This window comes from Sciurus vulgaris (genome assembly GCF_902686455.1).
Source record: "Sciurus vulgaris genome assembly, chromosome: X".
NCBI classification, from domain to species: domain Eukaryota; kingdom Metazoa; phylum Chordata; class Mammalia; order Rodentia; family Sciuridae; genus Sciurus; species Sciurus vulgaris.
The window spans coordinates 29,217,873-29,241,654 of record NC_136471.1 but is presented as its reverse complement, the minus strand read 5'-3'; the positions used below and the strand labels follow the sequence as shown (position 1 = coordinate 29,241,654).

Genomic DNA, 23,782 nt, shown 5'->3' with positions numbered 1-23,782 from the left:
ACCAGAGTCTAATGGGTCAGAATCTTCAAATAGTCAGAATTTCTGCCCAGAGTTTTTAGAAAAGAAATAAATGATTACAAAAAGATCAGGTGATATCAGGGATTTAGTAAAAGTGAGTTTCCTTGGGCTGCTCCAGGGTCAGTACACATTTAGCTGATTGCATCTACTTTTGATTTCTACAGTCCTGGGCAATGAATACTTATGTTCCAAATGATGACTCTGAGATATTTGAGGTCCTTGGGCACCAAGGAAGATTCTGCAATTATTAAGGAAGGAAAGTGAACTTACATGTTTTAGAGATATTTACAATAAAATTTCAATAAAAATAACAATAAAAGAATTTTCTGTTTGGCACTAAAGTACCCATCGAATTTCACACATGTTACTGGAAAGCACATTCCCCCTTCCACCTTCCTTTTACAATTCCCTGAGTATGTCATATTGCCCTCTGGCCCTTAGTGTGTGCATTTGTAAAATAAAAATAATAGATAAGATAGTATCTAAGGTCCCTTTCAATTCTCATCTGATTATTATCATCTCTAGGATTTCTTGCTTGGCTTGTATATTTTTGGCATTATGCATAATTCCAACAGAGCCTCCCTCAAAGAAAACAAGTTCCATCAGGCTCCATCTGTCATTGTGGCTTTGAGTTATGAAGGGCCAGGTAGCAGTGTCAGGGCCGTTAGCTCAAGTTGATGAAGGACAGAGGATTTTTTGATCCCATCTAGGGAAAGGTACTAGACCCCCTTTGGTGACTATCTTCAAGAGAGCTGATGAGGACAACTCACACCAAGAACAGAAGCCCATCTGTCAAGCATAGGGCAGTAGTTTGAAGACTTAAATAAAGGACAGTTTGGCAATGCTTCCAAAAGGCTACAGCTGGCCTGAAGCTAGTTTAAAATTAAGTTTATATTATTAATTAAAAGGCAAGAAGAAAGTCCTAGAATAAATCAGATAAAAAAATAAAAAGATGATTTTACTTACTGTCAGAAATACTGCAGGCAGTCTTGGGATTTGGTGGCAGACTTCAAAATGCCTTATCTTAAAATTTTCTTTGCCAACTCTCAGCAGGTTCAAAATGCATTTCTAGGTCCTCTCTCCCCATAGTAGGGTATAATACTAAAATTACAAAAAATAAACCTTGAAAATTCTATAATGTTAAATATTTCTGAGTGGACAACTAAGCCCATAAATTGACATAGCACCTGGATACTTTCTCCTACAAGAAAGAATCATTCTAGCTGCTTGTGTGAGTCACATTTATTAAAACCAGGACTTGGGCTTATAGGAGTATGAGAAAAAACTTACATTCAAATCAAGTTTATTTATGCCAGTTGACCTAATTTGAACCCAAGCCCACCAAAACAAAGCAAAACTCTGACTACTGGGAGTGACCTGTTCCCCTTACCAAAGAGTATAATGCCAAGACTTAGGAACCAAGAAAACAAAGCAAAACAACAACTAACAAAAAGATCAGACATTATTGCCTCATGTACATATATGACTGCATAACTAATGTGATCCTATAATATATATAATCAGAAAATGAGAAATTATACTCCACTTATATATGATTTATCAAAATGCACAAATGCATTCTACTGTCATGTATAACTAATTAGAACAAATTTTAAAATTTTAAAGAAAAGAACAAGAAATGAAAAAAATGACTGCATAAATACTATATTGTCTATATAAGTTCTAACTCCCAATGTATAGATTTTCTACAAAGATACAAAGATACTTCTTATACCAAAAGTTAACACTAAGACTTTGGAAGATTTTTCTCCTGTATTATCCTTGTCCAATAATAAGTGATTAGTTATCTGCAATGACAGTACTGCTTTTGAGTTTGATCATTTGCATTCATTTTTCTTAATTACATTTTTTGACATCCAAAACTTCCTCTGTTTACTTTCTATTCATCTTTTAACCAACCTCTACACTAGGAAGGATTTGAGAGAGGGTGATTATAGGTGGGTGGGTGTTTTGTATAAGTCTGAGAGGTGAAGATGGAGAGTTTAGAATTGAGGATAGAAAATGCATGAGATAAGTATTAGAAACTGGAACCATTTCTCCTTTCCTTTAGAACCATGCCTTTAGAGTTAAATTCATTCCCATGTCACACAGACACATTCAAATATGAAGTATAAAAATATTTGAAATTAAATACAAGTGAGTTTAAGTGTATCCACTACTCAGTACTTTCCACACCTTGGGTTCTCTGTCTCTGGTACAAATAATCAAGAATAAATTTTAAAGAGCAGGCAGGCAGACAGAATGACTAGAAATGGGAAGCATGAGGAAGCAGGGTTGGGTAGTCTCAATGTCTTCTGAGATCTTCTGAGATCTCCATTTGCTCTGTCATTCCATTAGGAGTCATTGATGTTAACATTCTTGAACTATTCTGTATGAATAAGGCAAATTATAACAGACCCACAGATTCATCCTTCAACAATCTGAGGTCTGTTTTGAAAGACGGAGCTTAAGTTCTTTTCTTACTCATCCTTTGGATGTATGGATAATTCAAAAGTAAGTACTAGACATATCCACTGGGTATGTCTAACTAATTGGCAAGTTTGATCTTTAATATTATGTCACACCATAGCTTTATCTAAGGCTTTATGCTTCTCTTATGTTACCAGGGAATTTATCAGATAACATATATGAAAATACAAGGCAGAGAGCAGAACAGGGGATTATCATGGCTGTGTCCTAGACATTCTGTTTCCTAGTGGGAAAGAAGGAAGTAAGCAAATTTTTATTAAGTACCTATTGTAATGTTTAGACACTACCAAGAACTTCCATATACATCACCTAAAGCATGTTCTATATTGAGAGCAGAGAATAGTGCATGGGCCAGTGGAGGAAGACAGAGCTGCATCTGGAATTCAGAACCAACAACTAAATATTGATCCTAGAAATACCAGCAACCTCAATCCAGAGGAGTTTATCTTCTAAAAACATACCATCACAGCCTCAGCAAGTTGAAGTTAGGAATGTCAAGAGACCCAGAGAGGGATGCATATCTTCTGAAATGAGCACAACAGCAGTATTTCTCTAAGCTACATTGAGCTTTCTTGGCACCACACACAGAGAAGGGGAGCCAAAGGTTGGACCAAAACACTTCTACCCATCCAGGTGTGCACCTATGTCTGCTACTTCCAGATAACCCTCTTTCTGGCCCAGGGGCACAGGCTGATCACACACTATTTCCTGAAAAGAATTATCTTCTGTCTTGCTCCAGAGACTTTGGCAGAGGATTGGGGAGATGCTTTGTGTATACTCTGGCATTAAAGTAACTATCTAATGTCCAAAGCTTGCAGCCAGGGGAGGTTTGTCCAAATGCCTGACCTAAAAGAGCCATGACTTCGCTTCTTTTCTAATTAGGATAATTAACCTCCCCTACTCATTCATTCTATTCCAATCCAAAAAATTCAAATTAAAATGGCACAGGGGACTGTCATGCTCTAGGGACAGGAAACAGTTCACAAGGCTTTCATCTCCATACAACCATCATCAAGGCAAAGTGAGAACAAAGTCGACATAGCAACTTCACCCTTGAAACAACCTTGGGGTGCCTTGAAGACCTCTTTCAGAATTTTCACCAATGTCAATATTGCATCAGCTGTAAAATTTTGCCATGCTCCATAGTGCTGAACTAAACTGGAGCAGAAGTAGGGTGGGGGTGGACAGGGAGGATGCTAATAAGAGAGCATTTCTCATTGTATTGTCATGTGGGTTTTGTAGTTGGTCCAAGGAGAACAAAAACTGGACAGCTTTGAGTTGGTAGGATTTAGTATGAGATTTATGGAGTTTATTCTTTGGAAATAACCACTGAAGGCAATACTTCAGAAGCATTTCAAAAACTAGAATTGAATGGTAGCAATTACAACAGACACACAACTCAACGGTCATGATACTGCAGTTCTTCCCCAGATGGTTTTAATTGCCCATTCCCCACCTCTGAGCAGGTATGAGAATTTCCTATCAAGGGTCTTCAACCTCCCTGCTGTCCAGACAGATAGAACTGAGTACTGTCCTGTTGTTTCTCTCAACTACAAGATTTAGAGTAGAATCTTCCCCACATGTGACCCTTCCTACTTGTAGTGGAAGCCACTATGCTCTGTAAGTCTCCATGCCAATAACTCTTTGTGAGCCTCCATGGTCCACAGGAAATGCCAGATAATAGGTAATCCATGAGATTGGGATGTCCATTTGAACTGAGTACCAAAATAGTTCCTTCCAGCCCAGAAATGCTAGAATTTATTCTTCTCTGCTTTAGTTGTAGCCTTGGAATATCCCCAGTAGATGAAGACTCTGACTTGATACTCAGTGTGCCAAAGAGTCATCAGTATAAGTTTCTCAGTATGTTGTTAAGGTTTGACTTGGACCTAGGTTCAGCAACTTAGTCATTCTCCAAAAGGTTGCCAATTCATGCCCTGGTCCTCCCTTACCCCTACACTGTTACTTCCCATCTATAACCCCACTGCATTCTAGGCCTTCCCTACTCCTGAGTCACCCATTTATGTTAACCAGCCCAGGTATGATTTGATTTTCAGTACAAATCATGACTAGAACAGTGCTTCTCAAATTTTGATGTGCTAATGAATTACCCAGGAGCTGGTTACAATGAAAATTTTGGTTGGGACTCAAGAGTCTGTATTTCTAACCATTAATCTTGATGATGCCAATGTTGCTGGCTCACAGGTCACACTTTGAGTTGCAAAGGTACATCATTGTTAGGATCTTTCTATAATTCATATGCTGATCCAGGTGCTATATTTTAAGTGGCAAGAACATATACCCCCTTTCTGAATGAGTTAAACCTAATTGGGCTGCTTGGAATGAGAGCTTGTGCCCCATTCAACCTCCCTTAGTAGCTACCAATCGCCTCTTTCCTACTAGGGCTGAAAGAATCATTTAATGTGTAGTCAAACCTGTGCAGAGGTATGGCAAAGTGGACCTTGGCATGAACCATCTTTCTCTGGAACCTGGGTTACTAGAATAAGCCATCCTGTGTACCTGCCCTACTTCCTGAAGCCAGTGATGCAGGCCAAAGTCATTTTACATTCAGCCACTTCATTCATAGCATCCACTTTCACAGTGGCTCTGCATGGCTGCTGCTGCCATATCACTCATGCTGTGATCTGCATCAGTGGTTAAGACAACGGAAGCAGCTATATCATCCAAGGCACAATCCATTTATTTCAAGCTAGAAAAAGACAACCTTCTATCCAAGTGGGGCTAGCTAAGCTGGGCAGTTGCCACAGCTTTAAGGTTATAGGAAATATGTCTTTTGCACTATTTAGCTTCTCAGTAGAGAGCAGTGTACCCCTTGAGGAGGACCCAGATGTCATTAGTGTATCAGTGCCATGCTGGACAGAGCAAGGCCATTTCACCTCAGAGGTGTAAGGTATAAAACTCCTGGGGTTGTTAAAACAAATTTTCTGGAGAAATTGACTGCCTTGTTTGTCTCCTAAGATCATTCCTGAATCCTCTCCCCATTAGCATTGCTACTGATTGTGTTCTTTGTTCAAAATAGCTAATAAACCTTTTAAAAGTTAGCTCAGCTAGGTAAATCCTTTTATTTGATTTTTTATATTTTTTAAAATTGACACATAACATTATGCTTAATCTTGCACAACATGATGTTATACAGTACATATACATTGTGGAATGGTTAAATCTAGCTAATTAATGAATGTGTTGCCTCACATAGTTGTCATTTATGTGGTGAGAGCATATAATATCCACTCTACATTTTTCAAGGATACCATGTCATCATTAACTAGTCACTGTGCTTTACATCAGATCTTTTGAAATTTATTTCTCCCATGTGCAACTATATATCCTGTGTTGAATATCACTCCACCTGACTCCTCTCCCCCTATCCCCCCCAGTGAGTAGAACCATCATTCTACTCTCTAATTCCATGAGATCAACATTTTTAGATTCCACGTATGAGTAACGTCTTGAAACATTTGTGTTTCTGTACCTGGTTCATTTCACTCAACATAATGTCTCCTAGGTTCATCCATGTTGTTATAAATGACAGGATGCTCCCTTTTATTGATATTTACAGAGTTAAACACTGCAGATGGGAAGGTTCCCCTAAGATGATTCCAGAGCATTTTGATTATGTGATTTCAATCTAAAATACAAACATGTTTTATGGCCTAAGGGAGTTGACAAACAGTGTTTTAAAACACACTGGCAAATTTAAAACAGTTCTAAAAGTAGACCAACTTGAGGTTCCAGAATGGCCCCATACATACATTTCCCAGTGGCTGCATATAAATAAGTCTTGCTGGACTGGCCCATTGCTGGCTCTGGTGGGGTCTCCAATCTAATGAAGTATTTATCATTAATTATTTCATTCTTGTTTACTATGCCTGGCCTCTTAAGCTGGTTACTTAGTTCTTCTGAAAAGCTTACTACCTTAATCTATACAGAATCCTAGAGCACCGTCTTTCCCCCAAAATTATATATATATAACCTAGCTCACTGGCCAGGGGGATCAAGTTTCCTGTCACGAAGAACTCGCTTAGCTATTTTCTTAAGTTCTATTGAGCACTTCGCCTGAATGAGCATATAAGCTTTTGGTGCATGGCTGACTAAGTCCCTCTACCAACCCAATCATTGTGATGACTAGCTACATATTTTCTAATTACATTCATTTTATACAAATAAATTCCTAACCAGTGCAGTTTCCCAGCAATCCATCACCACAGTTGGCATCTTAATTCTAAGTGACTCAGGGCTCTCCCACTGTAAACCACCTAAATTCTAGTTTGCTAAAGTTCCTAATTTCAGTCACAGTCATATGGTTGCTTATCCTTTGCAAAGTTAGCTCAGCTAGGTAAATCCTCTGACTAAATGAAGCCAGGGCCATGACATTAATGGCAACTCTGGCCAATTTACTTTTTTCTAATCCGTGGGTCTAGACTTTTTTCCTATATTTTGACCAGGCAATCTTTCTAGTTATCTGTGCCATTTGTGGCAAAGGAAACTGGACCAAATAGTGGACTGGCATTGTTTAAGTGTAATTGTTTCATGTCCCATAACTCTAGTAGAAGTGTCAATTTCCCAATCGATCAATAAATATATGAAAAAATGTTCAACATCTCTAGCAATTAGAGAAATGTAAATCAAAACTACTCCAATATTTCATCTCACTCCAGTCAGAATAGTGACTATCAAGAATACAAGCAACAATAAATGTTGGCAAGATTGTGGGGAGAAAGGTACACTCATACATTGCTGGTGGGACTCTAAATTGGTGCAGCCACTCTGGAAAGCAGTATGGAGATTTCTCAGAAAGCTTGGAATGAAACCACCATTTGACCAGTTATCCCATGCCTCAATTTATACCCAAAGGACTTAAAATCAGGAGTGACATCAATTCTACTGCTTTAAACAGTGACACAGCCACATCAGTGTTTATAGCAGTACAATTCACAATAGCTAAGCTATGGAACCAACCAAGGTGTCCTTCAACAGATGAATGGATAAAGAAACTGTGGTATATATACACAACAGACTATTACTCACCCTTAAAGAAGAATGAAATTATGGAATTTGCCAGTAAATAGACAGAGCTGGAGAACATCATGCTAAGCAAAATAAGCCAATCCCAAAAAACCAAAGGTCAAATGTTTTCTCTGGTATGGGGATGCTAATTCACAATGGGAGGGGCTAGGAAATAATAGAAGTACTTTGGATTAGGTAGAGGGGAGTGAAAGAAGGGGAGAAGGTTTGGGGGCAAGAAGGATAGTAGAATGAATTGGACATCAATACCCTATGTGCATATATGACTACATGACAGGTGTAATTCTACATCATGTACAACCAGAAGAATAAGAAGTTATACTCCATTTATGTATAATGTATTAAAATGCATTCTACTGTCACGTATAACTAACTAGAACATATCAAAAAAAGAAGTGTCCATTTCCAAGGGAAACACTAACTAGGAAGAGTGAAGGTGAATTAACAGACATATTTAACGTTTCCCCTTCAGATTATCTTTTCTTTTTCTCTGAATTCCAGCCTCCATTTGTCTCTCATCAAAAATTGAATTCTCTTAATCCACCCTGCCAATTCTGCCCAAGGTTACATATTTATATAATCTCTAGGAGACCCCTAGAAATAGAATATCATTTTATGCAAAAGGAAACTGAGATTCAAACTGGAACAGGAACAACCACAAGCTCATTCAGTTTAATGAGCCTCCCAAGACTTTCTTAGAAGGTAAATCCTAGATTGCAAACAAGTTGAAACATTTATAATGTTTCATATACCTGCTCTGAACTATATTCTATGCTCAAAGAAAACCTAGAGAAGTTTTAGAGAAAGCATGACTATAATGTAATCAAAAGAGTGATGAGGTTAAAACTGTTCTTAGCAGCTTCAATAGAAGAGCAAGGATTATTGCAGTAACCCAAGCACATACCAATAACAAGTTCAAAATAACTGAAAGGAGCAGGCATACGAAAGATGAATTAATTTTACTTCATGTATGCTTAGGGCAATGAAGAATCTAAGCTAATGCTCAGATTTTATAACTAGGAAATTTGACAGAAATAGGGAAGTCAGAAAAAACAGTTGCTTTGGAGGCAGGGGGAGTCTGATGCAATGTGAGAAATAAATACAGACACAGAAATAATAAAACCCACCCAGCCTAGTAATTCAAGCTCAGTTCTAAGGGTAGTGATTAACTAAAGGGAGAGCTTTGGAAATCAGCCAAAGATATACAACAATAGTTTTTATTCATGAAAAACTATTCAACTTGGAGTATGAATTGTGAGAGTTTATGGTATTTGTGCTTTTGGATAGGACTGCTTTCATCCTGCCCCTCCTTCTCATCCAGCTCTAGCCCAGTGGGACTGCCTGTGAGAACCAGCAACTTTAATGCTGGAGGGAAGTCACTTGGTTTAGGATAGAGAGAAAAAGCCCATGTCCACCAGCATTGTCAATAAAACTGGCATCTCCATGACAAGTGAATTGGGAAAACCAGTGGTTCTACTAAACTGAGATTGCAGTCCTGGTTGTGGCCAGTGATAGACTAAAGGGCTAACCAGAAAGTTAATAAGGACACTGTCCCAAAGGAATGTGACAAACACTCCATATACGTATTCTGTCCAGGCACTGAGCACGCACAGAGAGAAGATACAAGATATCCTAGTTGAGAGTAAAAGCCAGGGCAGACTTTAAAACTACCTATACTTCAATATCCCACAGAGATCTGTTAGACGTGTTTGGGAGTCTTACTAGATTGAGGTATGTGGAAGGCATAGTAATGTCCTTTCCATCCTGTCCCCATCCCACAAAGATGTCTGAGTCCTAATCCCAGAACCCGTGACTATGTTACCTTATGTGGCAAAGGATTGTGATTAAGGTCAAGGATCTTGAGATGAATAAATTATGGGATGGAGGTAGGATTTTTCTAGGTGCAGAAGGGAAGCCAGAGAAAACCACTGGCGATTGCTGATGATGGAGCAGGCTGTGCCCTGCACAAACATTTGTGTGATTAAGCACAATGAACCAAGCCATGGACTCCAAGACCTGAGTAGATTACAGTGAGCTCCACCAAACAGGAGTCTCAGCACATGCAAGAGTGGCAAGAAGACACATGCATCAATATATTATTTTACAGCAGATCAGAAGTCCTCTACAGGTCTCACTGGGCTAAAATCATTCTGTGAGCAAAGCTGCATTCCTTTCTGGAGGCTGCAGGGAAAGAATGCATTTCCTTGCTCTTCAATTTCTAGAGGACACCAGCATTTCTCAGATCATAGGCTACTTCCTCCATCTTCAAACCCAGTATGGCAGGTCAGGTCCTTCTCACATCACATCTCTCCGATCCACTGAGCTGAAAATACTTTTTGTTTTTAGGGAATAATGTAATTAGATTGAGGAAGATATGCTTCAATGCACAAATTTGTTGATGGGTTCTCTGTCTCCTCCATGCAAAGGTATTGAAAGAAAAAGGAATGGAGCCCTTAAGGAAGCCACAGAAGTCTTGTCGGCAAAGCTGCAAGGGATATATCCATCATGACATTTCTGTTGAGTTTAAACTTTTACTCTATTTCAAAATGAATCTTTATCCAGAACACACAGCAGAAACATCATTTTACATTAATATTAAAACAAGACAAGGATTATGGTTATGGCTAGATTTAGGAGCTATCATTGAGTAAACCGTTTTCACTCTCTGGGCTTCATTTGCATGATAAAGACATCGAGGTCATCACTAATTCTAGTTCTCATTCTTTGAGAATTCTAGCCACCTCAGACAGCCCGACTTTTCAACCATTTTTTCTGGAGCCCAAGCTGTGGACAAGAGACAACATTAGTGTGCTAAATCCATTTTCTTATCCCCATTGCAAATATGTATTTGAAAGAAAACAACTAATCAAAGTGAGATGAACTTGGGAGTACTTTTTATGGTTTCTTTTAGTATAGGCAGGCACATGAAAATATTTTCCTCATCAGTTTCCAACATCTCATTTCGGGTGTTTCCCATGCAGGTTTTATACTACACTATTAAGTCAAAGAAAACTTTTCTTCCTCTAGGCAAAAACTTGTTCCCTCTTATCCTCGGGACTGTATCTTTGGTCCTTTAGGCAAGATCTTGCCCTTAATATTACCTTTGACAGCTCTCCAATAGTATTAGGATCAAGAAGTCTCAGCACTCCTGGCAGGCACACCAGGCAGAATAAGTCACAGCCCTTTGCAAACATATGCAGACCCCTTTGGTCTTTGGCATCAATTCACTCCCACTTCTTATTCTTCTCCTTGCTATTACCCATCATCCATCCCTCACTCCAAAAACTCAGAAAATGTTAAGAGTTTTGTGTTGGTATTTCTTTCTGAAAATTTAAAATTCTGGAGAATATTCCCAGATAAGTCACTTTACTGATAAGCAGCCTTTTGTTTTGTGGAATCCAAGCATATCTTTTCTGAACTCAAGCCCCACTTGAGTCATTTCTTTCTTTTTTTGTGGGGGGAGGAGGATTCTGGGGATTGATCACAGAGGCACTTGGTCATTGAGCCACATCCCCAACCCTACTTTGTATTTTATTTAGAGACAGGATCTCACTGAGTTGCTTAGCACACACTTTTGCTGAGGCTGATTTTGAACTTGTGATCCTCCTGTCTCAGCCTCCTGAGCCACTGGGATTACAGGCAGGCACACCTGTGCCCAGCTTGGGTCATTTCATTTTACTACTGCATAAGCATAACACAACATGAACTACTAGGAAGAAAGTCAAGGAAGAACTACTAGGATGCTCAATTCAAAATATATCAACTTCTGTGAACCTTGTAAAAATTCATCCCATGCTGGAGGAGGGGTGACAGTGTGGGCAGTCATCTTCTTATTTGTAGTCGTTCCATTTGGAATGAATTTGACCTGGGAAGAAGATGTACGGTGGCCAATTGATAGCACTCTTTCCTAAGTGGAGCCCCTTTATATTTATGTGTAAGACCTTCCGCCCAATATCACCCAACTAGAGCTGGCAAGTGCATTATCTGGTTGAAATCTATGGTCATCTCCATATCCCAGATATTCATAAAATGCCTGCAAACACCAGGCTATTCACCACTTGCTTAAATAGGGAACTCAGTCATGTGATCAGTGCTGGAAATTATCGGCTTAAGGGGATTAAGAAACCAAATAAGGAAATATTAATCAGCATAATAATTTACCACATGACATCTGTTAGGTGCTCAACTGTCCACAGAGTAGCTTTGACATGATTCCTGCCCTCTGTGAGTTTGCACTGCAGGTAATCTGTCACAGGGCAATTATTTAGATACCAAACAGAAATATAAAGAAATTATTTGCAAGTGTTGTAGTAGTAACACCTTTAATCTAAACTCCAGTTTCTTTCAGGTTTATTATTATTTTTTATATCATACCTTGTGTGGTCGAGGATCAGAGGCTTGCCTATTCTGTTTTCCCAGACGTTAAGCACATCCACTCCAGATGGTATTCTAAATTTCCATTCAGCTGACAATGCAAAGCAAGTTTACTTTCACTCAACAAAACTGACACATCTATTTGGGCAGATTTTCTCAGCTCATGGTGAGGAGAATGAAGCTACATAATTCACCAGCAGGGAGACAAAGATCATAATGAAGAACACGATGAACAAGAAAAATGGAAAAGGCAGGATTACATGCACTGCCAGCTTCACAACCAACCTTAAACTTGACAAGTAGTGGTTGCCTCCTCTAGTGAAATAGTGGGGTACCAGGAATACCTCAAGTTGCCAAGTAATACGCTATTGCTCTTGTCTACAATTTCTCCCTTAGACTTTGCTTGTTTAGTCTTTGATTCCAATTATTAAAACATAAATCCTTCATAGAGAGGGTCATCATTGAAACTATTATCGGTCATGGACAATCTAGTACAAGCAAAGAGTTTGATTTGGGTTGAAGGAGGATTTGTATTAGGGAAGAGGTAAAAGGACACTGAACTGGGAATCTAGGGACACCTCTGTTCACTGATTACACAAATTAACTAAGGACACATCCTAATAATGTGGCTATGAGGAAGAGAAGATTTGCAGAGGGTCAGTTCTTAATTAAAGAAAAACTTAAACAAACACAATTTTAAGGAATAAAGTCCTCAAGGAAATCTTAATTTGCCAAGGGTAAATTGGGCTGGGTGTGGGTGAATATTTGTTTTTATCCTGTTCCATAAAATTCACAGATTGACATCCATATGCAAACACAGAGGGGTTTTTGATCTTCCCATCTCAAGCTCCTCACATACAGAACAGTTTCTGCATTAGCATCTCAAATTTAGACTATCACTATATTGATTTTGATGGGAACCAAAAGTGTTTAAACCAAGTTAAAACAAAAACAAGCAACAACAAAACAACAAAATGTGGGTTCAAATGTGCTTTGGGAATCTTTCCATGAGTTATTTGTAGAAGAAAGTACACTTTGGAATATGAATAATCATCCCCTGAAGTATTGTCTTTGAGTTCAGATTTTTTTTAATATATAAGATTTCTTAGATATGGCAAAATATAAGACAAAATGACTGATTGGGATTCATCACCTCTCTCTTTCCTTGCTATTTTTCCACTCTTTACTTCTGCCTCAGAAATAGCTTCATACTCCTACTAGAGCTTACCCATGCCCTTATTTTGCCAAAATTTGCAAGATAAATTTGAAAGTCCATGGAAATCAAATAAGTTGCTAGAAACAGAATGGGTCACATAAGGTTTGGGTTTAAAGCCCATGTGAGCACTAGAAGAGCAATTTTCATTTGCCTCCTTTCATCTCACATGATTTTTCTGATGAACAAGAATATTAATTTCATAAGTGTTAAACTTCTGTTCATCAAAATATATTACAAACAACATTAAAAGTCAGATAAACTGGATTAAAATATATGTTGCATACATTACAGACACTTAATATGTAATGATTCTTACAAATAAATAATGAAGACATTAACATCACTAGAAATGTGGACAAAGGAATAAATAGGAAATACTCAAGGAATAAACTTGGACCAAAAATGAAAAAGGGAGCAATACTTTACTTCAGTTGAACTCAGTTGGTATTAGGAAGGATGGACACAGACACTCTGGGGATTTTTCCCACCATTGCTCTCCCAATATACTAGCTTCTGAGATACCCACAAGTTCCCAGCTGTTCACTTGTTAAATGTCATAAGGTCATAAAACACATTACCAACTTTCACATTTATCATCCAAATGACCCCATAAGATGGGCAGACCCCAAAGCAATGGTCAACATCTCCATGTCCTTTCCTTCCCAACTTACTGTATTAAGGTAGCTGCTAAAATGCAACTGTGCTTGCTGGAAGGGTAACACATTAAGCCATTCACCATTTTTATGGCACCTGGAAAAGGGCAGGGTGCTGAGAGAATTGAGCATAGGACAAGGAAGTTGTGATGTGGGGGAAAAAGATAAAGCTGGAAATGGTGGTAATAGGCCCAATTAGAATACTGAGTAGACAGGGAATATCAGGCTCTTGTGTGGCAACAAAAAGAGATGAAAGGGTGCACAAAGAGACAGTCTCTGTCCGTTTTGCCAAGTTGCCAAGGGTCATGTTATAATGATACTGATAAATTAGGCTGGACAGCACAACATACTTAACAGAGCACGAAATTGGAAGTGACAAGACTTGCTTATAGGGCCAGGATTAGGGGACACAATTGAGACTGCACTTATGCAAGCTGAGAAGGTGGCTTTTTAAATTTTGTGTCCTGGGTGCTTCACTTGCCTCACCCTAGCTCTAGACTTGCCTGCTTACATTCTAGGCTAATTTCTGATTATAAAGTAGTTGTATGATCTTGAGCAAGTCATTTCCCCTCTCTAACCACCACCCACCAAACCAGAGCAGCTCTACTTATATCTTTCTGAGATACTGAACTTCCATAAAAATTTCATTTGAAAAAAAGAGTTACACAGCTTTTAAAATTCTATCCTACTTCTCAGTCATCTGTGAGAGTCCCTGTAGCCTATAATGATATGATTCTATGTCTGATAATTACAAGACAAGAGTTTTCATGGGCCAGTTTGAGCCCCTCTTTTTCAACCTGAAAATATTGAAAAGGCCATTGCTAGCAATGGACAAATAATTACACTCTGAGATAGATCAACTTGCCCCTCTAAAACATTTATAGAAGGTCAGTCAGCCCTTTGGGGGCCTTGTGGCAAAGCCTCTGAGAATCCCTGCCAGGCACAAATTGCTGTAAATGCTGACATTTCTGTGAAACTCATTCATTAATACCAGACCATGTCAGAAGTACACACAGTGTGGTTTGGAGAGATCTGGAATAGACTCATGAGTGGCAACAGGTGGTGATAACCCCTACTAGAAGATGCAAAGTAGAAAAAAGAAAATTATCTTCAACTGTACTTCTTTTGATATTTTTGTTACCAACTCCCACATACCAATATCCTGTTTATTGTTCTGTTTTTTTCAGATCAAATATTAAATTGGTTCAGTGCAAAGTGGTTTTTCATTTTATATATGTTGAAAAAATCCTGAACTATTGTAGATTTGAGAACCTTTTGTATCTATTGCCATCCTTTTTGTGAAATTAACTTGATAGTCATAGATTGAGTCACCTGGGAGTGGGCTCTGAACTGAAGATACACATGCAAAACGTTCATTGGGGAATATGCTTATTACTGATATTCCTGAGGGGAGAGAAGGATGCAGGCTTGAGCAGGAAATGGGCTGTAGTGCAGTCATAACAATTTCTCGGCCTTCGACCTCAGGGACCTCCAAAGCTTGGATGACCCTTTCGAGTTATCCCACTGAGAGTAAGGAGGTTGTACCTTTACACCCTGTTGCATCATTGGATGCATGCTGCCATAGGAAGGACATAATCTTAATCCAGGCAGCTCTATTCCACCAAGAACTATCCCAAGAACTGAAGGAGTAAGCCCTTTGGTGCTAGAGGAGGACCTGGGTATACAGCACAGCATCTACTACACTGCCTTTTATCAAGAGAGTCTCCTTGTTTTTTCTGAGTAGTCCAACAACCAGTTCAGTAGAATTACATTGCTTATAGCAGTTGTTCACCCTCAGTTGTTTTCCTACTACTCTATTTCATGCTTTTTTTATTATTTTGGTGGAATGCAGATGACAATGCAGCATTTGCCCAGTTACCTATATGGTAAATCCCACTCTTTAAAATGAAGAAAAAGAAGGTGAATAGCATTCATGGTCTGGAATCAAGATGACAGGATTTGCTACTCAAATAAAAGCAGCTTTCAGTGTTGCAGAGTTGGGCATGTTAAAGCTCACACAGAGTGGATGACAATTCTGTAGCTGCTAAAACAGTAGGCTTATTTTTATAAAGCCAGAGCTTTGTTACAAACCTCACCTCCTACAAGCACCAGTACCTGCTTTTGCTCTGTCTCTCCAAGTAAAACTTTGCTCTTTCCCTCCTTCAAGCTCCTATTTACTCTTTGGTCAACAGCAACAAGAACAGTCAACCTACAATAAATTAAGCATGAAAACAAAAGCTTTGGCTAGATTGCTCAATGACATGTACTGAACCGAGGTAACCATTCCCCCCAGGGTTGTAAAGTGCAACAGCCACATGCTAAAACAGACAGAGAGAAACTCTGCATGTTCAAAGACACTGCAGTGTTAAGCCATAGTTCTGACTTCCTCAGAAAATGCAAAGCAAAGCTCATAGCTCAGGAGGCCCCAACACACACTCTTTCAAACAAAACCCAAAAAAGTATGCTTTCTTTCTACTACATTTTTGAATAGGTAATTCATTCACATGATTTAAAGAAGAAAAGCATGGAAAGCTCTATCAAATCACTACTTATTAAGAGGCCTCTCAGACTGGGGATGTGGCTCAGTGGTAGAGCCCCTGATCAACCTATATAAGGCCCTGGGTTCTGTCCCCAGCATGGAAAACAAAAAAGAAAAAAAGAATTTTCATTTGTGGCAGTAAGCAGCACATAGAGAAGCAGTGCTTACCTGTCATCCATGTCCTTCAGGAACGTATGCTCTGAGAGGATAGCATGAGTTGTAGTTTTTCATCTTTATTGTTTTTGCACTTAACGATTGCTTCTTATAAAATAGTCAAATAACACATAAACAAATAACAGTGAAAGTAGAAGCTCCTGGTAATTCTATATCACAAAGATAACTCCTGCTAATTCCTTCATATTTTTCTGTACATATATAAACGTATGGGGTTTTCTATAAAAAAATGGAATTATACTATAAATGATATTTTGCAGCTTTTTTCTTTTATTACATGATATAGATATATAGTGGAAATCTTTCATTGTTAGCTTACATACATTAAGCTGTCTTATGAACAGCAGTGTAATATTCCATGTGTATGTACTATAAATTTATTTATCCAGTTTAACTTGCATTTTTAAATGTCTGTGATACAGATCTTTTAACTGATTTCTCGATTGCTTGTGAATTTTTACCATGACTATAAATCTACTCATTTCCTGAGAAATCAATGAGATATCACTAAAGGAAACTTCATCAGGGGAAAGAAACTATCCAGAAAGGTCTACAGGTAGTAGAGTGCACCTGGTAAAAGGATAGGCAGGCAGTTACTTTCAGTAGATAACAATAAGCGTACTGGATGAGTGAATGACACCATTGTCCAGATTTGAAAGAATATGAAAATAGGAAAGAAGTGGGGACTGGAATGGGGTGACACACTAAAGAAAGGAAGATAAAAGCAGACTAGAATGGGATGAATCTTGACATATGAATGGTGAATTTTACAAAGCAAAGGTTTTATGAAGAGAGCTGACATGTTTTAAATTCAAGCTTAATACTAATTAATATAATTTGGCTATTTTAAAATATTAGCTATCCTAGACTGCTAAAATAACAGCCTACATGAAAGCAAGCAATAATCCTATTGCCATCCACATACACTAGTCAGCTCATATCTGAATCATCAGGATCAATAAAATGTTGGCAAATATCCATTGTAGAGAGAGAGAACAGTGAGGAAACTTGACGTGTCATAGAAGTAATTGTTGAGGGATCAGGACATTTTTAACTTTAAGAAAGAAGGTTAAGGGGAGACATGCTAACTGCCTTCAAAAATGTGAAGGACTGTCACACAGTAAGGGGATTAAACTTGTTCTGTATCATTCCAAGTGGTAGAATAGGACCAATGAGTATATTACAAGAATTCAGATTTTGACTCAACACATAAGTACCTGTATTATAGGGCCTTTTTAAAAGTTTATTTTAAATATATTGAAGACTCTCTGTGTACTTTCATTACCATTACTATTCAGCCAATACATTGTTCATAAATAGTACAGAAGTAAAATTCAATCCAGTCCTTGCTGAATTTTCATAAATTCTTAATTAGTGAGATTCAAATTAATGAGGCCTAATTGTATACTGCACAGGAAAGCTTTTCAAATGCTTTAATCTCTTTCTTCCTATGTTTATTTCTTAATCTCATACCTTATCCCACCATGTGCCCTCAACCCCCACTGAAGCAGAGAGCACATTGAAAACCCACATGAAAATGTAAATCTGAGAAATAAATATGTGTGGTTGGTTTAAAAAGAGTAAGAATTAACATTTAAAGCAATGGTAATTTACTCTGATCTGTAATTTTGAGCTCCTGTGCTGAAATTGCTCATTTGGAAATTACCAAGTGCTTGGGTCTCATTTGTGATCTTCTTCCTGCATACACCCAGCACACAAAGGAGTCATAATGACCAGCTGAGTCACTGCTGCCATTTCCCTGAAGCTTGCTCTCCAAATGTCAATACCATTTTCTATGGTACAGTGAGGACAATTCCACACGGTAGCCTGCTTACATTACAGGGTGAGCTCAAAGACAGCACAGAGCCTGGATTGTTCAAAGGGTGGCATGATCTTCCTCCATTCTCTGCTCCTCCTGTGGTTCACTTGGTATGCCACAGGTCATTTTGGCTTTGTAAATCATCCCTATTACCCACTCCCATTAGTCATTACCTGAATATAAATGCAAAACTATTGTTATTTATGAGAAGGGAGGTGCTTTTGATAACATCCCAATAAAGTGATGTCTTTTCTTGATGAAATTATACTCAGTTTATTGATTCACCAGAAGCAAAACTATAGGCATAATACAATATTAGAGATATGACTGCTCTAAAAGACCAGTACGTAGAAAATCTTTGTGCTATTCTGTGACTCACAATTTAGATGTATTGCTCATCCCAATGTCTCAAACTGTAACTTCAAATACTTACCCAAAACTCATGCATTAGATCTTTCCTCTCTTTCCAATTCAATATAGATTCAGGGTGTTCATTGCTAATAGTTGTCTTGTGTAAAATAACTATAAAGGAACCAGTAATTCCTGGTAATTTTAATTGTGAAATGGGAAGAACTCATGAAGACTTACCATGATTGAACTGTTTCATAATGCTGTAATCAAGCATGATATCTTTGTTATAGACTGTATTTGTCAGGTTTTCATAGAGTTATTTTACTTGAGAGACATAATTTACTTGTTGAATAGTCACATCCATCTAAGCACCAGTCATGTTATAAGACTCTATCTGTACTCAAGTTATTTCCAATTCTGAAGAATGCTATGTGAAAGATTAAAGAAATGATGTTCAATTGCAATAGGAAAAATTGTAGCCAGATATAAAAGGGAAGTTCTTGGCATTCATTCCACAAATATTATAATGCATGTCAATAAAAACAATTAGGTACTATAATTCAGCTGTGATTTCTTAGGCAGAGATTAGATCAACATCTGGTTTGGTACCCACAAATCATAGAATTTTCTTCCCTTTAAAACAAAATGGAGGTGCCAACTGACTGCAGATTTAAGAGTAAGCCTGCTCTCCCCAGTGGATAAATTTCAAAGGGACCCAATGAACTATGAATAGAAACTCAGTAGAACTTTCAATACCTACAGAAATATTTTTAAAAGGAAAAATCATCGTATCTCTCTTTCCTTCCTTCAGGATTTTCCATCCTACAAGCGATTATGGAAGCAGCAGTGCAAAACAACTGGCAAGTGACAGCAAGGTCTGTGGGAAACATAAAGGACATCCAAGAATTCAGGCGCATCATTGAAGAAATGGACAGAAGGCAGGAAAAACGATACTTGATTGACTGTGAAGTTGAAAGGATTAACACAATTTTGGAACAGGTATATTTGAGATTTATTCCACCCACCTGCCAACATGTTAAATCATCATCCTGAAGCAGTTCTCATATCTGCTAATAAATTAACTAGCCAACAGACTAAATATGCCAACAGATTTTGATAAGTCTCTCTAATCCTTTTTCCTCCCCAATGACTGCAGAGAAAAAAGAAAGAAAAAAATCTAAGCTGTTGAAAATTGCATACCATGATTTATCTAAAAGTCTCTGCAATTTCATGCTACCTATCAGATAAACACACCCTTCCACACCTCTGTTCAACATATAACAATTTCAAAGAAAATCCCTTCATTTCCCACACCTTCTTCCCAACATGGAACAGACAAGGATTAGACAGGACTGAAGAGCAGGAGTTCTGTTTCTCATTGCTAGAATATACACTTTTCCTAGACCCTTCCAGAGATCACCAGCCATTCTTGACAAATATAGGTAGGCAGAGTGTCAGGGCAATACTTACCAAGCTTTAATTGTCTATATTTTTGCACATTTTATCTTTCTGTCAGGGTATTGTGTGAGAAAGAATATGTGTATGTATAATTGAAGACCATTTTTTAAAAGTAAGATGGTATATTAGACAAGGGAAAAATACAATGCAGTGTGTTAAAATGTATTCATTATTAAGCTTTAATATTAATTTAATACTAAAGAAGAAATACTTCACCCTAAGCCAAATGAATACTATGTTTAGGGTAAAGAGTCAAATTAAAAAGTGGTAAAATTTTATTATTTTCCTTAGAAGTCCCAATTTACTAATTACAAACAAATTTCCCATGCCTCCATAAACAAAATTATAAGAGAAATATTTCCACTCTAATTTGATCCCAGTGTACCCGGGGGCCAAAACAGCTTCAGAGATCTAAATTATAATAAGCAGCCATTGCCTGGGAGAACTACTTTATAGTAAATTAAATATTAATAATTTGTCATATAGACCCCCATAAGAAAAGAATACCAAAAAAAAAAAAAAAAAAAAAAAAAAAACCAGTAAGAAAAGGGAAGGGAAAGGAACAGAGGGAAAGAGAGAAGGAAGAAGGAAGAAGGAAGGAAACTGCTGACTCTGCATGGTAGAAATACAAAGCTGCCCCCTTGTTAAGAATAGCATCACCTCTAGTGAATCATAGCTCACAGAAAATATACAGCATTAGCCTGGTTAAATCAAGTTTCCCAACATTCTCTTGAGCTGCAAAAATGAACTGCCCTCCCCTATCCCATCACCCTCCCTCATCACCAAAAAAAAAAAAAAAAAAAAAAAAAAAAAAAAACTCCCTTTGATTTTCTTAGATCTTGAAAAAGAAGAATCAGGTCAGTGATATTGGTGTATGTACTACATGCCCTCTAAAATTTTATACCAAAATAGCCTTTTAGTGGGTGACCTACTTAATAGCCCAAAGAAGAGGAACATCATCATTGTACTTTGTTTTCCTTCTTTTGTATTAGTAACTTTGAATTCTTGAATATCTTATGTTCTGTTAATATTTGGGATTTTATAGAACCTTATGCTGGAGTCTGGAATTTTTCAGTTCTATGCAATAGAAAAAGTGATGGGTAGAGCTCTGAATCTTCTATACCTATAGGGCCTTGAACACTTAAACATTTTTGCCTTCATTTTCTTATCTACATAATGAAGAAAATAAAACTTGCTCTACATCACATGGTTGGTATAATTGCTTTATAGGACATAAAATGCTATAGAAAAAATAAACATTACCATGCACTTTTAGGAAAACTAAATTGGCATTATTTTAAATCTCTGCATGTCACATTTCTCTATATTCCTTCTTCTATGTGCATATTCACAGTATCCCTCAAAATACTTTCTATACAACTTTATTATTTTTCTTTCTTTCAAAAAATGTCAGAAAACTATCAACTTATGATTGTTTTCTCTGTCATTTAAGGAGTTCTCACTAGGTCATAAGTTCTATAAGGTAGGAACCCAGTTTATCCTGTTCTCTGTTACATCTTTCATGTCCAACAAGGTACCTGGTACATAGTGAAGGATGGATGGATATTGAACAAGCACATTTCAGTAAGTTCCACTGAAATTTTGCTGTTTCCACCTAGAGTTAAAAAAGTACCTGCAGCCACATGATGTAATTGTGAAAGTGTACATTTTCAAAAGTTGAAAATGACAGCTCTCTGCTTAAGCCTATTTCAATTAAATCATAAATTTGTCATTATTTATTTCCTATATAAAATCAATTTCTCATTAAACAAATTGTTTACATAACTTCAGCATGATATTTCTTTAGAAGAAAATATTTTTAAATATTTAATAAGAGATATCAATTTTCTTGTTAGCTTTTAATTATTTTCTGACAAACTTATTATAATTCATATACAGACCTTAATTAGAATGATAACATTTATAACTCAATCAGTATCAAGTTCTCCCCAGAGATGCCCTCATCTTCTAAGTGTGTTCAACTTTCCTTGAGGTTATTTTGATGGAAGGAAGCTTCTACAGTCTCATATAAAATGACACTCAATTCCAGCATCTGAAGTAAAATAGCCTGCTATACCACTATAATTTCATTCTCAATAGATCAGATTTTGGCATAAAGTTAATATTATACTCTATAGCCAATGGGTGTTAATGAAAATACTAAATTGGTGCAATTTTCAAATACAAGCAGGTCTTCAACATAGTGTTACATAGCATAATCTCTACATTTCATGATGTAAGTTCTTATTTTTCCTGTGAATGTTCACTTTTAAGGAAAATCAAAACTCTCGTAACATTTCTCTCAAAGCTCTTTTTTTAACTCTCTCAACTATTCATATAGCATTAAAGAAAAAGACTCAATTAGGTACTAGTCTGTCTTTAATATCTATAACAGTTAATCTATAACTTAACATTTACAACAGCTCTAAGAATTAACAGAGAAAAGGACAGAGCTAGAGACAGATGAAACCATAAGGGGTTGTTGGAGATCAGAGAATTTATAGAAACTATAGATTTTGAATCCAAGAATTAAGAGTACCTTCAATAGCCCAGAGTGGTGGTGCATACCTGTAATCTCAGCAGCTCCAGAGGCTGAGACAGGAGGATGGCAAGTTCAAAGCCAGCCTCAGCAACTTAGTGAGGCCCTAAGCAACTTAGCAAGACCCTGTTTCAAAATAAAGACTAAAAATGGGCTGGGGATGTAACTCAGTGTTTATGCACCCCTTAGCTCAATCCCTGGTACCAAAAAGAAAGAAAGAGTACCTTCTATAGTGTATTGTGCTCATGAAGCTCTCTTCACTGGTGGACAGCTGCCTTCATTCAATGACCAATCTAAATGTTAGCTTTGGAAAAGGTCACTTTTCAGAGAGTTAACTAGTCAGGACCAAATAGATTCTCTACCCCAGTTATATATACCTATGGTCTGATTTTGAAGATTAAGTGCCATAAAATGATATAGCTTTGTTGGATCTTTAATGTCTATTTAGAGAGGCAGCATAGCATAGCATGTCAGAGCATGGACTTTGGAGCCATTATGCATGGATTCTGTCATTTATTAGCTGTGTGACCTGGGGCAATTTACTTGACTCTTGGTGCCTCCATCTCCTCTTACTAAAATAGAAATGAAAACTGTATCTAGATGTGCTAATAAATGCAAGTTTCCTGAGAGATAGTGTTTGTAAAGTGCTTTGATACTAAAACAAAGCATTTCCACATAGCTTATCTCATTTGAACCTCACTGTGGGAGGCAGGCAGGGAAGATGTGTTTATCACAAGTATACAGATGATAAATTGAGGCTTGGAGACATTAGGTGACTTGTCCAAATGTGGTTGCCTGCCAAATCCCTGTAAGTTCAGAGAAAGGACACAACTCAGGTCTTTTTTGACTCCTAGTACAGTGCTCTTGCCCCTTATACTGAACCACCTCCATCAATTTCTAAGTTACTCATTAAATAAATATTCAGTCAATGCCAAACCCTGTATTTGGCCTGCTCATCAGATTATATCTTAAAATAGTTGCAAAGCAATTAGAGATGATCCAAAGAAGAGCCACAAAAATGATTAAAGCATTAGAAAATAGGGCCTGTGAGGAAAGGCTAAATGAGTTGGGGTTGTTTATCCTGGTGAAAGAGAGCCAAGAGGCAGTT

At 37.5% G+C, this 23,782-nt stretch overlaps 1 protein-coding gene and 1 long non-coding RNA gene across 8 annotated transcripts in view; one reads left to right on the top strand and one right to left on the bottom strand.

Moving 5' to 3' along the window:
• GRIA3 (glutamate ionotropic receptor AMPA type subunit 3) overlaps positions 1 to 23,782 on the top strand; it is a 271,799-nt gene that overhangs the window by 109,600 nt on the left and 138,417 nt on the right. For all 7 annotated transcript variants that reach the window (XR_013761060.1, XM_079123363.1, XM_079123362.1 and 4 more), the window contains one exon: positions 19,489 to 19,676. Coding sequence is in view for 6 of the 7 variants with exons in the window: in XM_079123363.1 (XP_078979489.1) it covers positions 19,489 to 19,676 (188 nt within the window). In the remaining variant the exon portion in view is untranslated. The remainder of the gene's footprint in view (positions 1 to 19,488; positions 19,677 to 23,782) is intronic.
• The window catches only part of LOC306650958, a 162,996-nt gene continuing 140,213 nt past the window's right edge, over positions 1,000 to 23,782 (bottom strand). The window contains exon 3 of the long non-coding RNA XR_013761069.1: positions 1,000 to 1,119. This is a non-coding gene — a long non-coding RNA (uncharacterized lncRNA). The remainder of the gene's footprint in view (positions 1,120 to 23,782) is intronic.